This window comes from Phyllobates terribilis, unplaced genomic scaffold (assembly GCF_046119375.1).
Source record: "Phyllobates terribilis strain yellow unplaced genomic scaffold, ASM4611937v1 Scaffold_9__5_contigs__length_417890890, whole genome shotgun sequence".
Taxonomy (NCBI): Eukaryota; Metazoa; Chordata; class Amphibia; order Anura; family Dendrobatidae; genus Phyllobates; species Phyllobates terribilis.
Window position 1 is genome coordinate 165,629,585 of NW_027362769.1, and position 16,807 is coordinate 165,646,391.

Below are 16,807 nucleotides of genomic sequence, written 5' to 3' on the forward strand. Positions count from 1 at the left end.
TTCAAACACCCAGTTTTATTAATTATTTTTATTAAAACCATAAACAAATCAGTGTTTTCTTAAAAAGGAGCACATTTCCCAACCATTGTGGGTTATCAGTCAAAGCCACGCGTTCCATTTTTAAAGAAAAATATTGCTTTGTTTATGGTTTAAACAATAATAAAGTAGATATTTTAGTATCGGAAAGTTGCAAGAATACTTCTCATTGCTCTAATCAAGTAGCAGGAAAACTATCAGTGCTCCTCCAATATCTTCAGGACTGATCTGTTCACCCTGGGAGCGAAGCTGATCTATTCTATTGTTGCTTTAATTCTGTTTACAAACAGCAATAATGTCTGGAGGCTTTTAGAAACTTATATATTTATTTTTGTTTCTTGCAAATACCCGGTCACTTTTTCTTTTTAATTGTAAATTTCAGTTTCACACACTTTGTACACAATAGATCTAAGTAGAAAACTTTAGAGATAAGCCATCAGGTGAGGTCTGGTTTCATTGCTGTTTAGGCTTGTTCCTAACCATTAGCATAGTGCCTTGCAGACTGTCCACATACAGATGTAGCAGAGCTGGAATGCATCATATCATCTTGTGTCTTTCTATAAGACGTAAGGAAATCCAGTGAGTTGTATATAAGATGTGCTGCACCGCCCGTCATTCTTCTGTCACTCATAATCCGTTCTGTTAAGTCCGAGGAAATTCAACGCGTTTTCAGCCAAAAGCTTATCCTGAAAAAAACCCTCATAAAAATATAGAAAATAATGCAATAATAATACATGATCGAGACTAAAGATAAGAATTTTGGGGGTACTAAATAGAATATCCTACCCATTCAGTTCCTAATTCTTTATGTATGCCAATGATGAATAGGTTTGTAAGCAATGAACACCTTTAGGAGGATGGGTAGTAAAGGGGCTTTTATTATTACTTCATTGTATGTATTTCGGACAAAAAATTTTTTTGTAGTTGAGTTTTATTAAAAATGTTGCAATTGCAACTAGAGAATGAGTAAACTGAGAATCTGTCAGTGAGCTCATCCTGACGGGGAGTTTGTATCTCTTTTAACCGTCTACTTCTGAGTTCCTTTCAACTGGTTTAAGACCACATCAAAGTTTGATGTAGTCACAGAGCTGTTAGGAAAAAAACAACCGAAAAGCTTCAAACTCCCCCCGTCAAAACAAGCTCACTGATGGATACTCTGTTAACTCATGTGCAGGGAAACAAAGAGCCTGTAAAAGCGAAACAGAGCAAAACATTTCAGGAAACTAAATTGCAAAAATTTAAATTTTGCCCAAAATGCACACTTTAAGTTTAAAAAATAAATAAATAAATCCATATCCTTTAAAACTGACTGGAAATGTGCATTTGTTACCTCCCATCCCACGCTACGCTCTACAGATGCGGATGATGAACATAGAAGACAGTCTCTCCACAGACAGAGAAACATGACTTTTGGGCGTCTGGAGAGAGACTAAAGGCGCAGTCAAATGGCCGTGTAAATCTGACAAAGATAGGAATCGGAACGCAGTGCGCAGACTGGCCGGCGACTCTCCCGACCCGAGTGTGGCAGCGCCATAGAAATACTTGAAGCTGTCGCGCTCCGATCTGGAGAGCCACCAACCAGTCCGTGCGCTGCGTTCCGATTGGTCAGATTTACACGCCCATTTGACTGCACCCTTAGCATAAGACGGTCCATATATTTTAGTAAACCTCTTTACCTTTAATTTTTGATCAAAGTCTTCCATTGACTCAATCAAGAGTCCAGGCTTATGCTCTCCAAGAGGGAAGGGATAGTCTGTTCCTAACAGAACCTTGTCCTAAAAGTGAGATAAAAAAAAAAAAAAGCTAAATATAAAGCGTAAACCCTGTGCACCTCTGTAGTGGAATAAATACATGTTGATACTTTCAAGTTGCTTTATGTTGGTTTCTATTTTTGACTTCTTGCTTATGGACCTGCAGGTTCTGAGCTCAGTGGGTGTTCTCCATGAAGCTGTTTTACCACTACTTCTCTTGCATCGGCCTGTTTCTCCTCCATTCTCTCTCAGCCATGAAATTTAACGTGCAAGGTGTGATTTTGACGCAGAAGTTTCCTCCAGAATTTATAACTTGCTGAGTGCTACTCTCCTCACCGTGTACTATTATTGTGTCCCAGCAGTGCCATATAGGAAGGGCAACAGGCACCCGAGAACATGAGATGGAGCCGTCTCTCTGTCCTATATTGCTTTGAGATTGAGGTTTATCCTTCTCATCATTGGTTCCTCTGCGTTCATATTGCTATTTACTGATCCTGACTTTGGCCTTGTTTCCTGTCTATTCTCCTTGCTTGTTCTCTGGATACTACACCTGGTACATGTAGTGCTACACTGGACCGGACTCCTGGCCTGCTGCTAACAATGCTCTAGCCTCATGATTTGTTTGCTGGTGTAGTGCTCCGACAGCATTACCGCCACCAATCCCCGACCATGCTGAGGACTGCGATCTGGGAATTAGTTCAGAGCGCAAGAACCTACGACGAGGAAATTTGTCTGCAGCATAGTTGTGTGACCCTACACATTGGTTGACAATGACCCAGTCTTTACCTGTAACTCACCTCTCCTATTATGTCTACAAGCAGTTCTAATGCCTGAGGATCATGTACCAAGGAATCCGTATAAAAAGCACCAAGATACTTCCGAGGAGGCACAGTATTGTGAACGGCGCAGAGATCTGGGCGCACGTTAAACCCGTGATCAACACGACCGACTGTAAATGGGAAGGCTCCCCCTAAAAAACACAAAGTTCATGTGTAGTATTTGCAAAACTACAACTCCCATCATACAATGACAGACTGTTAGAACATAGACTAACACCGGAAAATGGGAGTATTTCAGATGAGTAGGTGACCTACCTCCATGAGCAAAGCAAACTCTAAGTTTTGGAAACTTTTCGAATATCCCACCCATAATCATACAGCAAATAGCAGTCGTGGTCTCCGCAGGCATTCCTAACAAAGCAGCAGAGGACAAGATTATATTATATTATATGAGTTGTCAAGGATTAGAAAAACATGGCTTTCTTCTATAACCGAAAATGCTGCACCTGTCCGCAAGTTGTGTGCGGTGTTCATCTCAGTCCCTTTTACTTTTAAAAGGACCGAGTTCTGCAATACCAAATACAACCTATTGACAGGTGTGGCACTGTTTCTGAAAGAGAAATGCTCCAACATCAGCAATATTTTTTTTCTGCTATTCATAGTGGTCTATGCAGTTATAAACTTGGGGTCTCAGAAACGTATTCACGTGGCGCTGTGCAGTGCTGAATTGGGGTACCTTATGCCCTCGCTTCATATGCACAGGGGTTAATGTTTGCTTTAAAGTCATCTACTCCAAAGCTCTAGATTCCATTGTTTTGTAAACGTGCAGCATATCATTTTTTTCTGCATTTTTGCAGTGTTTTTTCACCCATAGAAAGTGATGAGTAAGTGCAAAAAACACACTTTTCACTGTGTGGGTGTAGTAGGACGTGAAACCCATTTATTTTTGTGATTTATTTATTTTATTTATTTATTTTTTTTTCTCCCAAGTTTAAACCATAATGTCTTGGCATCCTCACATGAGCAGAGATGTTAGTATATATATTTTTTATTTGTAACGTTATTTGCACTTTATTTTTTTAAAGCCATCCTTTTTGTTTCTCCTGACTCCAAGTATGGTTTAATGAAATTACTGATATGTGTTAAAGTAAACCATGCTCGGCTGATTCAACTTCTGCTGTTTTTTACTGTGTATTTTTATCATGAACTCACATAACCTTAGTTCACGGCTGCGCTTCATATATGAATCCGGCTTTTTGGTTCAGAATAGTCACTCTATTTTTTTCAGACATAAACAAAAAAACTTTTTCACAGTTGTGAAATCCAGCAAAGCGAATTAAAAGCAAAAATACTTTATTAAGATAGTAGCATGGGCATAAAAAATATTTATTTTCACAACTTTGAACCACGCTGCTTGCTCCCTCGCAAGCTTTATCTCTGCATAGTGGAGTGGATTGCCCAGGAAACCAGGCTGAACAACATATATTGGATGGTGTGAACTGTACCTACAAACTTTTTTATATTAAAAAAAAAACTTTCCCCTATCAAATTTTATCAGATTGCTCTTTTTTTTCCCAAAAAATGTTTTATGGTTTCACATACATCTTGCACTTTGTATTATTCATGTCTGCAAGGTAGAAGCAAAGCCGAACTTTGGGATCCTGAAAAAAAGCAGCAAAAAAACGCAGCAAAACCTTTGTTTTGGCGGCAGTTTTTTTTTTTTTCTGCCAAGAGAGAAGGTTTTGGCTGTGGTAAAAAGGCAAAGTGTGAACATAGCCTAATATGACATACTTCGCCCAGCACTTGCCTAATGCTATTCACAATAACGCAGCACATTCCAAGTAGTAGTCATCTTTTGAAGGTTTTTTTTCCATTACAATAAAACCATGAAAAGACCCAGTAGCTATAAATACTAACCCACCAGCCAGGGAAGCCAGTATTTGGTCAGCCTTCCGTCCATCTGCATGTCCCAGGGATGAACAAATATAGAACATTTTAATTCTTCCGCTGCCTGAAACAGATATTGGCAAATAGGAGATATGTCTCAGAACTATTTTATTTTTAAAGGCTATGTAAACCTTTCACACAGATTTTTTTTTTTTTATGTTAATTTACTTCCTAAATCAAAATTAGGTGTTTTCATAAATAATTTTTGATAAGGAGATTCGACTATTTTGCTTCTGCGGAGTGCTCTGACATCCGTCATTGCTCCTGAAGACTCACTGCTCGCCTCCCTTTCCTCATTTCAAGGCCTCATTCACATGTCCGATTATCACGTATAACGCAAACCAATTATAGTCTAAGATCATCTTAGTTTTTTTTATTTTTTCCTGCAGGCTGATTTTCAGCAAAATAAAGTTGACATGTCAATTTATGATCTGATTTTTAGATCCAAATCGTCCATGATAAAAAAATGGATGTCACATGTATCGCTGTAACATCTGATCTGAGTGCTGTCCAGTATGTATTGTGTGATGGGTTGGAGAAGCTTCAAATGTTGTTGTTTGCACACAAGAAAAGGGAAAAAAAAGAATGATATATCAACCAAGATCTAATAGAAAATGGATCCAGCTGACCCAAAAATGTGTATCTGAATGAGGCCTTAGAGGTAACAGCAGGAAAGGAGTTGTACACAGACCTCCATTGTGTGGAGGTGGGAAAATGTATCTATAGTCTCAAGGAGGGCAGAGAAAAAGGACTATGGGTAAGATGTAACGCTAATGAAGAGAAAATAAGTGCGGGATAGAACCTGTGCTTATATATGAGTTAATGAAGACAGCTGCACACTAGATACACACATCTCTCACCTCCAACCTAAATTACTAGGAGAGACACACAGACCTCACATCCAGCCTATATTACGGTGAGAGATACACAGACCTCACATCCAGCCTATATTACTGGGGGAGACACACAGACCTCACATCCAGCCTATATTACTGGGAGAGACACACAGACCTCACATCCAGCCCATATTACTGGGAGAGACACACAGATCTCACATCCAGCCTATATTACTAGGAGAGACACACAGAACTCACATCCAGCCTATATTACTGGGAGAGACGCACAGACCTCACATCCAGCCTATATTACTGGGAGAGACGCACAGACCTCACATCCAGCCTATATTACTGGGAGAGACACACAGACCTCACATCCAGCCTATATTACTGGGAGAGACACACAGACCTCACATCCAGCCTATATTACTGGAAGAGACACACAGACCTCACAACCAGCCTATATTACTGGAGAGACACACAGACCTCACATCGAGGCCAATATTACGGAGAGAGACACACAGACCTCACATCCATCCTATATTACGGGGAGAGACACACAGACCTCACATCCAGCCTATATTACTGGGAGAGACACACAGACCTCACATCTATCCTATATTACGGGAGAAAGAATTAGAACCGAGTACTAAGTTGCTAAATATGATTAAATATCCAATATATACATCATACATTTTGCAACCTACTCATGGACATATGTCTCTGACCACTCGTTTAAATCAGTTTTATAGGAAGGATGCCGAAGCAAAAACAACGAGTCTAAGGCACATTATATGAAAAAATAGAAAATATTTTATTAGACATTATTGTTTAAACAGTATCTGGAGTGACGCAAATATGCAACCAATACGTGAGTGAGTTAAAACATACTAAAAACATATATGAGTATTACAGCAGATCACCACAGGTAACCGGTGTATATCTCACTGATATCCCCATTTCACCACTCATTATCACATAGAAAAAAATACACATAAGGGGAAAAAGGAGAAACCATCCAAATATCACAGATTGTCATATCCAATGACTCCCAAATATACTGTGTTCTCCCTCTCCTCCCTAAAAGCAAATGAAGAGTAGAATCTAGTTACCTTTGTAGCGTGGCACCGGTACTCTGTGTGATTCCCCGACGCGCGTTTCGGCGCTAATGCCTTTCTCAAGGGGATGGCCTTGGATGAGCCCGGAGTGTTTAAATATGACGTCGCCCATGTTTCTAGCCAATCAAGTAAAGGTCACGCCCATTCCGAAAAAGAGGGCGATCACATGGGCATCGTCATAGCGACCATAGCCGCTGTTAGAAATATCCCGCGACCCGGAAGTAGACGATCACGTGGGCATCGTCATAGCGACATAGCCGCTGTTTAATGTATCACACGACCCGGAAGTGGGTGATCACATGGGCATCATCATAGCAACATAACCACTGCTTATTGTACCCCACGACCCGGAAGTGACGCAGAGTGCGTCGCCGTAACCCAGACACGGGGAGAGACACACAGACCTCACATCCATCCTATATTACTGGGAGAGACACATACCTCACATCCAGCCTATTTTACTGGGAGAGACACACAAACTTCATATCCAGCCTATGTTACTGGGAGGGACACATAGAACTCACTTCCAGCCTATATTACTGGGAGAGACACACAGACCTCACATCCATCCTATATTACTGGGGGAGACACACAGACCTCACATCCAGCCTATATTACTGGGAGAGACACACAGACCTCACATCCATCCTATATTACTGGGGGAGACACACAGACCTCACATCCAGCCTATATTACTGGGAGAGACACACAGATCTCACATCCAGCCTATATTACTAGGAGAGACACACAGACCTCACATCCAGCCCATATTACTGGGAGAGACACACACACCTCCCATCCAGTTTATATTACTGGAAGAGACACACAGACCTCACATCCAGTTTATATTACTGGAAGAGACACACAGACCTCACATCCAGCCTCTATTACTGGGAGAGACACACAGACCTCACATCGAGGCCAATATTACTGAGAGACACACACAGACCTCACATCCTGTCCATAGTACCAAGAGAGACACATAGACCTCACATCCAGCCTATATTACTAGGAAAAACACACAGACCTCACATCCAGCCTATATTACTGGGAGAGACACACAGACCTCACATCCAGCCTATATTACTGGGAGAGACACACAGACCTCACATCCAGCCTATATTACTGGGAGAGACACACAGACCTCACATCCAGCCTATATTACTGGGGGAGACACACAGACCTCACATCCAGCCTATATTACTGGGAGAGACACACAGACCTCACATCCAGCCTATATTACGGGGAGAGACACACAGACCTCACATCCAGCCTATATTACTGGGAGAGACACATACCTCACATCCAGCCTATTTTACTGGGAGAGACACACAAACTTCATATCCAGCCTATGTTACTGGGAGGGACACATAGAACTCACTTCCAGCCTATATTACTGAGAGAGACACACAGACCTCACATCCAGTCTATATTACTGGGAGAGACACACAGACCTCACATCTAGCCTATATCACTGGGAGAGACACACAGACCTCACATCCACCCTATATTACTAGTAGAGACACACAGACCTCACATCCTGCTTATATTCCTGGGAGAGACACACAGACCTCACATCCAGCCTATATTACTAGGAGAGATACACAGACCTTACATCCAGCCTATATTACTGGGAGAGACACACACAGACCTCACATCCAGCCTATATTACTGGGAGAGACACACAGACCTCACATCCACCCTATATTACAGGGAGAGACACACAGACCTCACATCCAGCCTATATTACTGGGAGAAACACACAGACCTCACATCCAGCCTATATTACTGGGAGAGACACACAGACCTCACATCCAGCCTATATTACTGGGAGAGACACACAGACCTCACATCCAGCCTATATTACTGGGAGAGACACACAGAGCTCACGTCCAGCCTATATTACTGGGAGAGACACACACAGACCTCACATCCAGCCTATATTACTGGGAGAGACACACAGACCTCACATCCACCCTATATTACAGGGAGAGACACACAGACCTCACATCCAGCCTATATTACTGGGAGAAACACACAGACCTCACATCCAGCCTATATTACTGGGAGAGACACACAGACCTCACATCCAGCCTATATTACTGGGAGAGACACACAGACCTCACATCCAGCCTATATTACTGGGAGAGACACACAGAGCTCACGTCCAGCCTATATTACTGGGAGAGACACACAGACCTCACATCCAGCCTATATCACAGGGAGAGACACACAGACCTCATATCCACCCTATATTACAGGGAGAGACACATAGACCTCACATCCAGCCTATATTACTGGGAGACACACAGACATCACATCCAGTCTATATTACTGGGAGAGACTTACAGACCTCACATCCAGCCTATATTGCTGGGAGAGACACATCACATCCAGGGTATACGTATCACTGGGAGAGACAAACAGACCTCACATCCAGCTTATATTACAGGTAGGGAAACATGAAAAAATCTAAAATTTGGATCAGGCTGCAAATTGTATATCAAGGGGTCTGAAATGAATGAAGGAAGGGAGATTGCAAACTGAAAATTAATGCAGTTTTTTTTTTTTTAACAAAAGATAACTGCTATCCTATATAAAAATATTTTTTTTCCATCTCAGTGGTTAGCATTGTTGTTTTGCAGCGCTGGGGTCCTGGGTTCAAATCCCTCCAAGGGCAACATCTGCAAGGAGTTTGTATGTTCTCCCCGTGTTTGCGTGGGTTTCCTCCAGGTTCTCCGGTTTCCTCCCACACTCCAAAGACTTACTGATAGGGAATCTAGATTGTGAGCCCCAATGGGGACAGTGCCCATAATGTCTGTAAAGTGCTGTGGAATTAATGGCGCTATATAAGTGAGGAAAATAACTAAATGTCAAAGGTGACCATAACTTATTGCTGGGCTTCTGTAAATGTCCTGGTAAGCGTAAGTAATATTTTTGCCACTAGATGGCGGTGTTGCTATGTAGAGAAATATAAAGCTGCTGCTGAGCTAATATTTTCTGTGTAGAAAACCTTTAGCGACACCTAGAGGTAGAATGGGAGTACTGCAGTGTTTGTGTTGGACTAGGCTGGAAAGAATCTAGTCAGAAGATGTTAGATCATATTTTGTCAGGATTAGCTGTGTTTCTTTAAACAAATCTCTACTCTGCATCTACAGTGGGTGAAATAGGTATTGAACACGTCACCAATTTTATAAGTAAATATATTTCTAAAGGTGATATTGACATGAAATTCTCACCAGATGTCAGTAACAACCCATCCAATCCACACAGGCAAAGAAATCAAACTATAGATGTCCATAAATTGAGTTATGAATGATACATAGCCCCTTTGTGCCATGCATAGGCCTTATTAGAACGTGCGTCCGTTTAGTGTCTAATAGCGACCAAAGAATGTTCCTGTGCCTTTAGCTGTAATGACCACTTACTGCATATACAGGGTAGAGCTCTGTTGAGTCCAGTTCCCACTGATTCACATGGGATCCAATCTGCACCCCTGGGAACCCCAGATCTTTCACACAACGGTGCATTTCCTGCACCGCAAGCTCTGGACTTTGCATCGGGAGCGTCCCAAGCCCAACAAATCTCTTTGGATGCTTCTTGACCACAGCGGCCAAGTCATCATTGAGAAAGCGGGAAAGGTCCAAGGTGTCTTGTGGCTTCGCCTAGAAGGAGAAATCACACAGTGACCTGAGAGTGACATGCTTCTCCAAATGAGCTGCAAAGACTTTTTTCTTTTCCTTCAAAGGTCTGGTTGGTACATGCCATTGGCCATAAGTCAATAATTCTATTTATTGCATAATGAAAACAATTCAGTATTCTTATACTGTTTTCCAATTCCTCCCAGTTTTCACAATCTCTGCTTGTAATCAATGATCAGGAAAGATTTTCATCCTCTTGAAGTAAAAAAAATAAAGGTTTCCATTAACATATATGAAACACAAAGTTTAAAAACAACAAGAAACTGATCCACAAAATTCTAAACTTTATTATTAGACCATAAGTGAAATCCCTACTGATCCTTAAAGGGAACATGTCAACAGAAAATGACCTATTGTTTGAATGAATGAATTTTTGAGTAATATTTTTTTTATGTCTTTATTTTATATATAAAACATATATATGACATCTGTCATTTTTATTGATATCATGTTTGCTTACAGAGGACATTTTGAATGCTTGTTATTGCATTTTTGGGGGAAGTGCAATTACCAAAAACCCAGAAATTCTGGGGTTTCTTTTTTTTCTTTTAGCATTTAATGTACAAAGTAATACAGTTATATGAAAAAGTTTGGGCACCCCTATTAATCTTAAGCTTAATGCTTTATAAAAATTGGTGTTTTTGCAACAGCTATTTCAGTTTGATATATGTAATAACTGTTGGACACAGTAATGTTTCTGCCTTGAAATGAGGTTTATTGTACTAACAGAAAATGTGCAATCTGCATTCAAACAAAACTTGTCAGGTGCATAAGTATGGGCACCCTTATAATTTTCTTGTTTTAAATACTCCTACCTACTTTTTACTGACTTACTAAAGCACTTTTTTTGGTTTTGTTCATAGCCAGGTGTATGCAATCACGAGAAAAGCTACTTAAAGTGGCCACTTGCAAGTTGTTCTCCTGTTTGAATCTCCTCTGAAGAGTGGCATCATGGGCTCCTCAAAACAACTGTCAAATGATCTGAAAACAAAGATTATTCAACATAGTTGTTCAGGGGAAGGATACAAAAAGCTGTCTCAGAGATTTAACCTGTCAGTTTCCACTGTGAGGAACACAGTAAGGAAATGGAAGAACACAGGGACAGTTCTTGTTAAGGCCAGAAGTGACAGGCCAAGAAAAACATCAGAAAGGCAGAGAAGAAGAATGGTGAGATCAGTCAAGGACAATCCTCAGACCACCTCCAGAGAGTTGCAGCATCAACTTGCTGCAGATGGTGTCACTGTGCATCGGTCAACTATACAACGCACTTTGCACAAGGAGAAGCTGTATGGGAGAGTGATGCAAAAGAAGCCGTTTCTGCAAGCACGCCACAAGCAGAGTCGGCTGAGGTATGCAAAAGCACATTTGGAGAAGCCAATTTCTTTTTGGAAGAAGGTCCTGTGGACTGATGAAACCAAGAATGAGTTGTTTGGTCATACAAAAAGGCGTTATGCATTGCGGCAAAAAAACACAGCATTCCAAGAAAAACACTTGCTACCCACAGTAAAATTTGGTGGAGGTTCCATCATGCTTTGGGGCTGTGTGGCCAATGCCGGCACCGGGAATCTTGTTAAAGTTGAGGGACGCATGGATTCCACTCAGTATCAGCAGATTCTTGACAATAATGTTCAAGAATCAGTGATAAAGTTGAAGTTACACAGGGGATGGATCTTTCAACAAGACAATGATCCAAAACACCGCTCCAAATCTACTCAGGCATTCATGCAGAGGAACAATTGCAATGTTCTGGAATGGCCATCCCAGTCCCCAGACCTGAATATCATTGAACATCTGTGGGATCATTTGAAGAGGGCTGTCCATGCTCGGCGACCATCAAACTTAACTGAACTGGAATTGTTTTGTAAAGAGGAATGGTCAAAAATACCTTCATCCAGGATCCAGGAACTCATTAAAAGCTACAGGAAGCGACTAGAGGCTGTTATTTTTGCAAAAAGGAGGATCTACTAAATATTAATGTCACTTTTCTGGCGAGGTGCCCATACTTATGCACCTGACAAATTTTGTTTGAATGCAGATTGCACATTTTGTGTTAGTACAATAAACCTTATTTCAAGGCAGAAACATTACTGTGTCCAACAGTTATTACATATATCAAACTGAAATAGCTGTTGCAAAAACACCAATTTTTATAAAACATTAAGCTTAAGATTAATAGGGGTGCCCAAACTTTTTCATATAACTGTAATTTTATATTTTGGTAGATCAGACTTATGTGGACACAATAATACCAAATATGTTTATTATTTTGCATTTTTGTTAATGGGGGAAAAGGGGGTGATTTAAAGTTTTATATTTTTTAATATATTTTTTATCTTATTTAGTGGTCTTCTTAGGGCACCTGAACAAGTTGGATCGCTCATACTATATAATGCAATAAACTATGTGCTGTAATACTGCAATATTGAAGTATATAGTAGAAATTATATTCCCCTATGAAGCTTGGCCCGAGGCTGATCTTAACAGTAGAACTACAATGGCAGCCATTGGAAATAGATATACGACACTCCGGATATGGTACTCGGGCAAGGATTCCACCTATGTACAAAAATGTAGAATACTCGGCAGCCATGGAAGCCCATCTACTCCCTGCTTTCTAGTCACGGGGAGCTGATGGGAGCCGATGCCCAAATGACACTGTCAGTGTTTGAAAGCAGCCTTTAAATAGTTAAACAGCTCCAATTAGAGCTCGCTTCAGTCGCTGATGTTAGAGGTACATGCCGAAAGAGTTAAACAGCCGTTGTCTCTCATATTGGCAAGAAATCCTATGGCTATGTGCACACACATGTGCGTTTTCTTCGCGCAGACATGGGCCAAAAACGCCAGCTAATACAATGACAATCCTGAAGTGCTGTGCACATGATCAGGAATTTTCCCCTCAGGATTGTCCTTGCGTTTAAATCTGCAGCATGTCAGTTTTTTGTGCATTTTTCACCCATAGACTTGAATTGAGTCAGTCAAATTTCGCAGCAAAAACGCAGGTATAAAAATATTTGCGGATTTGCTGCAGATTTTTGCTGCATATTTGACTGACTCAATTCAAGTCAAGAGTCAAAAACGCGGAAAAAACGCACAAAGAATTGCCCGCGGGAGACTACTCCTCCCATCATCCTACGGCCACTCCCGCTGATACTAGGGGGAGCAAGCCCGGCTGAGGGGAGAGGTAGTCTCCTCAGCTGGTGTCTGTGCGCACTGTAAAAAAAATAAAATAAATTGTTATTAAAATAAAAAAACACCTTCTACTCACCTACTGCCGCCATCACGAGTGTCCCATGGTGATTTGATCACCCGGCAGCACTTTATACACTGACAGGAGCGTGATCGCTCCCGGCAGTGTATAGCGCTAAGCTGCGGGAATGAGGTCACTGGAGTTCAATCACCTGATGATCAGATGAGAGCTTCGGTGACCTCACAGCATCGGAGCTGTGTGAGAATTTTCTCATGTAGCACTGGCGCAGTAAGTGAGGTCCCTGGAGCTTTCAGCTGATTGAACTCAAGTGACCTCAATCCCGGCAGCTCAGCACCATACATTGAAGGGAGTGATTACACTCCTGTCAGTGTAAACAGTGCTGTCCTCTAAAACAGTCACAACAGTGCTTGCTGGTGTGACTGCTGTAGAAGTGACCCAGATCATCATGGGATACTTTGGATTATGTCATCACGTCGGACAGGTGAGGGATATGGTTGTTTTTTTATTTTTGGTTTCTTACAGGTGATAATGGCTTCGGCAGAATGGGCATTAGGTGAGTATGCAGTGTTTTTTATTTTTAAATAAATAAAACCATGTGGAATTTTATTTAAAATAAAATACTTTATTCTTGCCATGTTTATTTCAAAAACGTTACTACAGGTGATCCGCAGCCTCAGATGTAGGCATAGTGGACATTGGATTTCTAGAAATCCCATCCACTATGCTGTAACATCTGGCCGCTAGGGGTTTGATGCTGCACAAATGCGCAGCGTCAAACCTGCAGTATTTCTTAATCATGGACATGTATCCAAACTCACCCGCAGCATGTCAATTTCTGTACCAAAGACGCTAGTCTCTGCTGCAGATTTTGACCAATTGAAATCTCATTACATGCAGTGGATCCACATGTACTGACAGCACAAGTGTTGCATTAGGAGTAATGGGATTAGGCTTAATGGGATTAGGTGTCGCTGACACCTAACCCTAGCTTTAGTAATAAAGAGATGTCAGCCAGACACCCTCATTACTAAGTAAAAAGTTAAATAAACACACACTGAGAATAAAACACTTTATTGAAAATACAACAGACTCATTCTTTAATAATTTAAATTAACCAATATACTCACCCCAGGTCCGATGGTAGTCCAAGGGTTAAAGCAATGTCCCACTTTTCTTTTTTCAAATATCTTTATTTCGCTCCAAAAACATTTATTGGTGTACAAAAATGCACCAAAATCGTGGCAAAATGCACATTTTTGCTGCAGCGTTTTTGCTCCCAAGAGATGAAGAAATTTCTGCAATCAAATACTGAACATGCGCACATAGCCTAATACTACACTCATCCTTACTTTTCTACTAGTCTCATTATCATTACAGACAGTACTACAATGACAGATAACAGATAGAAAGAGAGAGCTGAGAATACACTATTCACAATAAGTGATCTCACAGCTCACCTCCTCCTCCTGTATAATGCTTGATAACACCTCTATATTCAGCAGATAACACAGGATCCACCCTTCACAATTGGTGATGTCACAGCTCACCTCCTCCCCCTCCTGTACAAAGAGTGAAACACCTATATATACAGCAGATAACACCGGATCCACCCTTCACAATAGGTGATGTCACAGCTCACCTCCTCCCCCTCCTGTACAATGACTGATAACATCTCTATATACAGTAGATAGCACAGGATCCACCATTCACAATAGGGGATGTCACAGCTCACCTCCTCCTGTACAATGACTGATAACACCTCTATATACAGTAGATAACACAGGATCCACCATTCACAATAGGGGATGTCATAGCTCACCTCCTCCTCCTGTACAATGACTGATAACATCTCTATATACAGTAGATAGCACAGGATCCACCATTCACAATAGGGGACGTCACATCTCACCTCCTCCTGTACAATGACTGATAAAACTTCTGTATACGGTAGATAACACAGGATCCACCATTCACAATAGGTGATATCACAGCTCACCTCCTCCCCTTCCTGTACAATGATTGATAACACCTCTACACTGTGTTCCAAATTATTATGCAAATAATATTTTCTCAACTTTTCCCAAATTACCTATATGTATTGCAGTCATTGTAATTTTCCAGTCAAATAACTATTAGAGTACAACTGAAAGGTTTTTGTATAAACTGCCTATGATAACAGTATATTTTTTTAAAAATAAAAAACTCAAACTGCACTCAAAATGCATGTTCCAAATTATTATGCACAGCAGAGTTTTCAACCTTTTCATTTTAATAAAGAACAAAAAAATGGTCATTTTTGAAATTATAAGCATTAGCAGGTTATTACAAACTGAAATCAAACAGCTTTCAACTCAAAACTTTATTCTAGGTGATGTTACATTTGCACATAGGACCCCTTGTTCGAAAGGAGCTTCTGAACTCTCTCGTCCATTGAATTTGTCAGGTTTTGGATGGTTTCTGCTTTAATTGTTTTGCATGAGGACAGAATACCCTCCCAGAGCTGTTGCTTAGATGTGAACTGCCTCCCGCCATCATAGACACTCCTTTTGATGATGCTCCAGAGGTTCTCAATGGGGTTGAGGTCAGGGGAGCATGGGGGCCACACCATAAGTTTGTCCCCTTTTATGCCCATAGCAGCCAGAGATGCAGATGTGTTATGTGCAGCATGAGACGGGGCATTATCATGCCTGAAAATGATCTTGCTGCCGAATGCACGGTTCTTCTTCTTGAACCATGGAAGGAAGTGCTGTTTGAGAAACTCAACATACATTATGGAGTTCATCTTTACCCCTTCAGGGATCCTAAAAGGGCCGACAATCTCTCTCCCCATGATTCCAGCCCAAAACATTACTCCACCTCCTCCTTGTTAGCGCCGTAGCCGTGTTTGCATGGGGTGTCCATCAATCTGCCATCCTCCACTCCATCCATCTGGACCATCGAGATCATTTCATGCATGATAATGCCCCGTCTCATGCTGCACATAACACATCTGCATCTCTGGCTGATATGGGCATAAAAGGGGACAAACTTATGGTGTGGCACCCATGCTCCCCTGACCTCAACCCCATTGAGAACCTCTGGAGCATCATCAAAAGGAGTTTCTATGATGGCGGGAGGCAGTTCACATCTAAGCAACAGCTCTGGGAGGGTATTCTGTCCTCATGCAAAACAATTAAAGCAGAAACCATCCAAAACCTGACAAATTCAATGGACGAGAGAGTTCAGAAGCTCCTTTCGAACAAGGGGTCCTATGTGCAAATGTAACATCACCTAGAATAAAGTTTTGAGTTGAAAGCTGTTTGATTTCAGTTTGTAATAACCTGCTAATGCTTATAATTTCAAAAATGACCATTTTTTTTGTTCTTTATTAAAATGAAAAGGTTGAAAACTCTGCTGTGCATAATAATTTGGGACATGCATTTTGAGTACAG

General features: G+C 41.1%; 1 protein-coding gene across 4 annotated transcripts in view; it reads right to left on the minus strand.

Moving 5' to 3' along the window:
* Positions 1 to 343: 343 nt before the first annotated feature.
* Positions 344 to 16,807, minus strand: part of ACMSD (aminocarboxymuconate semialdehyde decarboxylase) — a 78,482-nt gene continuing 62,018 nt past the window's right edge. For all 4 annotated transcript variants that reach the window (XM_073647288.1, XM_073647287.1, XM_073647291.1 and 1 more), the window contains 6 exons: positions 9,896 to 10,132; positions 4,484 to 4,577; positions 2,882 to 2,977; positions 2,585 to 2,757; positions 1,713 to 1,811; positions 344 to 722 (listed from right to left, as the gene is read on the minus strand). In XM_073647288.1, coding sequence (XP_073503389.1) covers positions 660 to 722; positions 1,713 to 1,811; positions 2,585 to 2,757; positions 2,882 to 2,977; positions 4,484 to 4,577; positions 9,896 to 10,132 — 762 coding nt within the window. In that variant the 3' untranslated portion in view covers positions 344 to 659. The remainder of the gene's footprint in view (positions 723 to 1,712; positions 1,812 to 2,584; positions 2,758 to 2,881; positions 2,978 to 4,483; positions 4,578 to 9,895; positions 10,133 to 16,807) is intronic.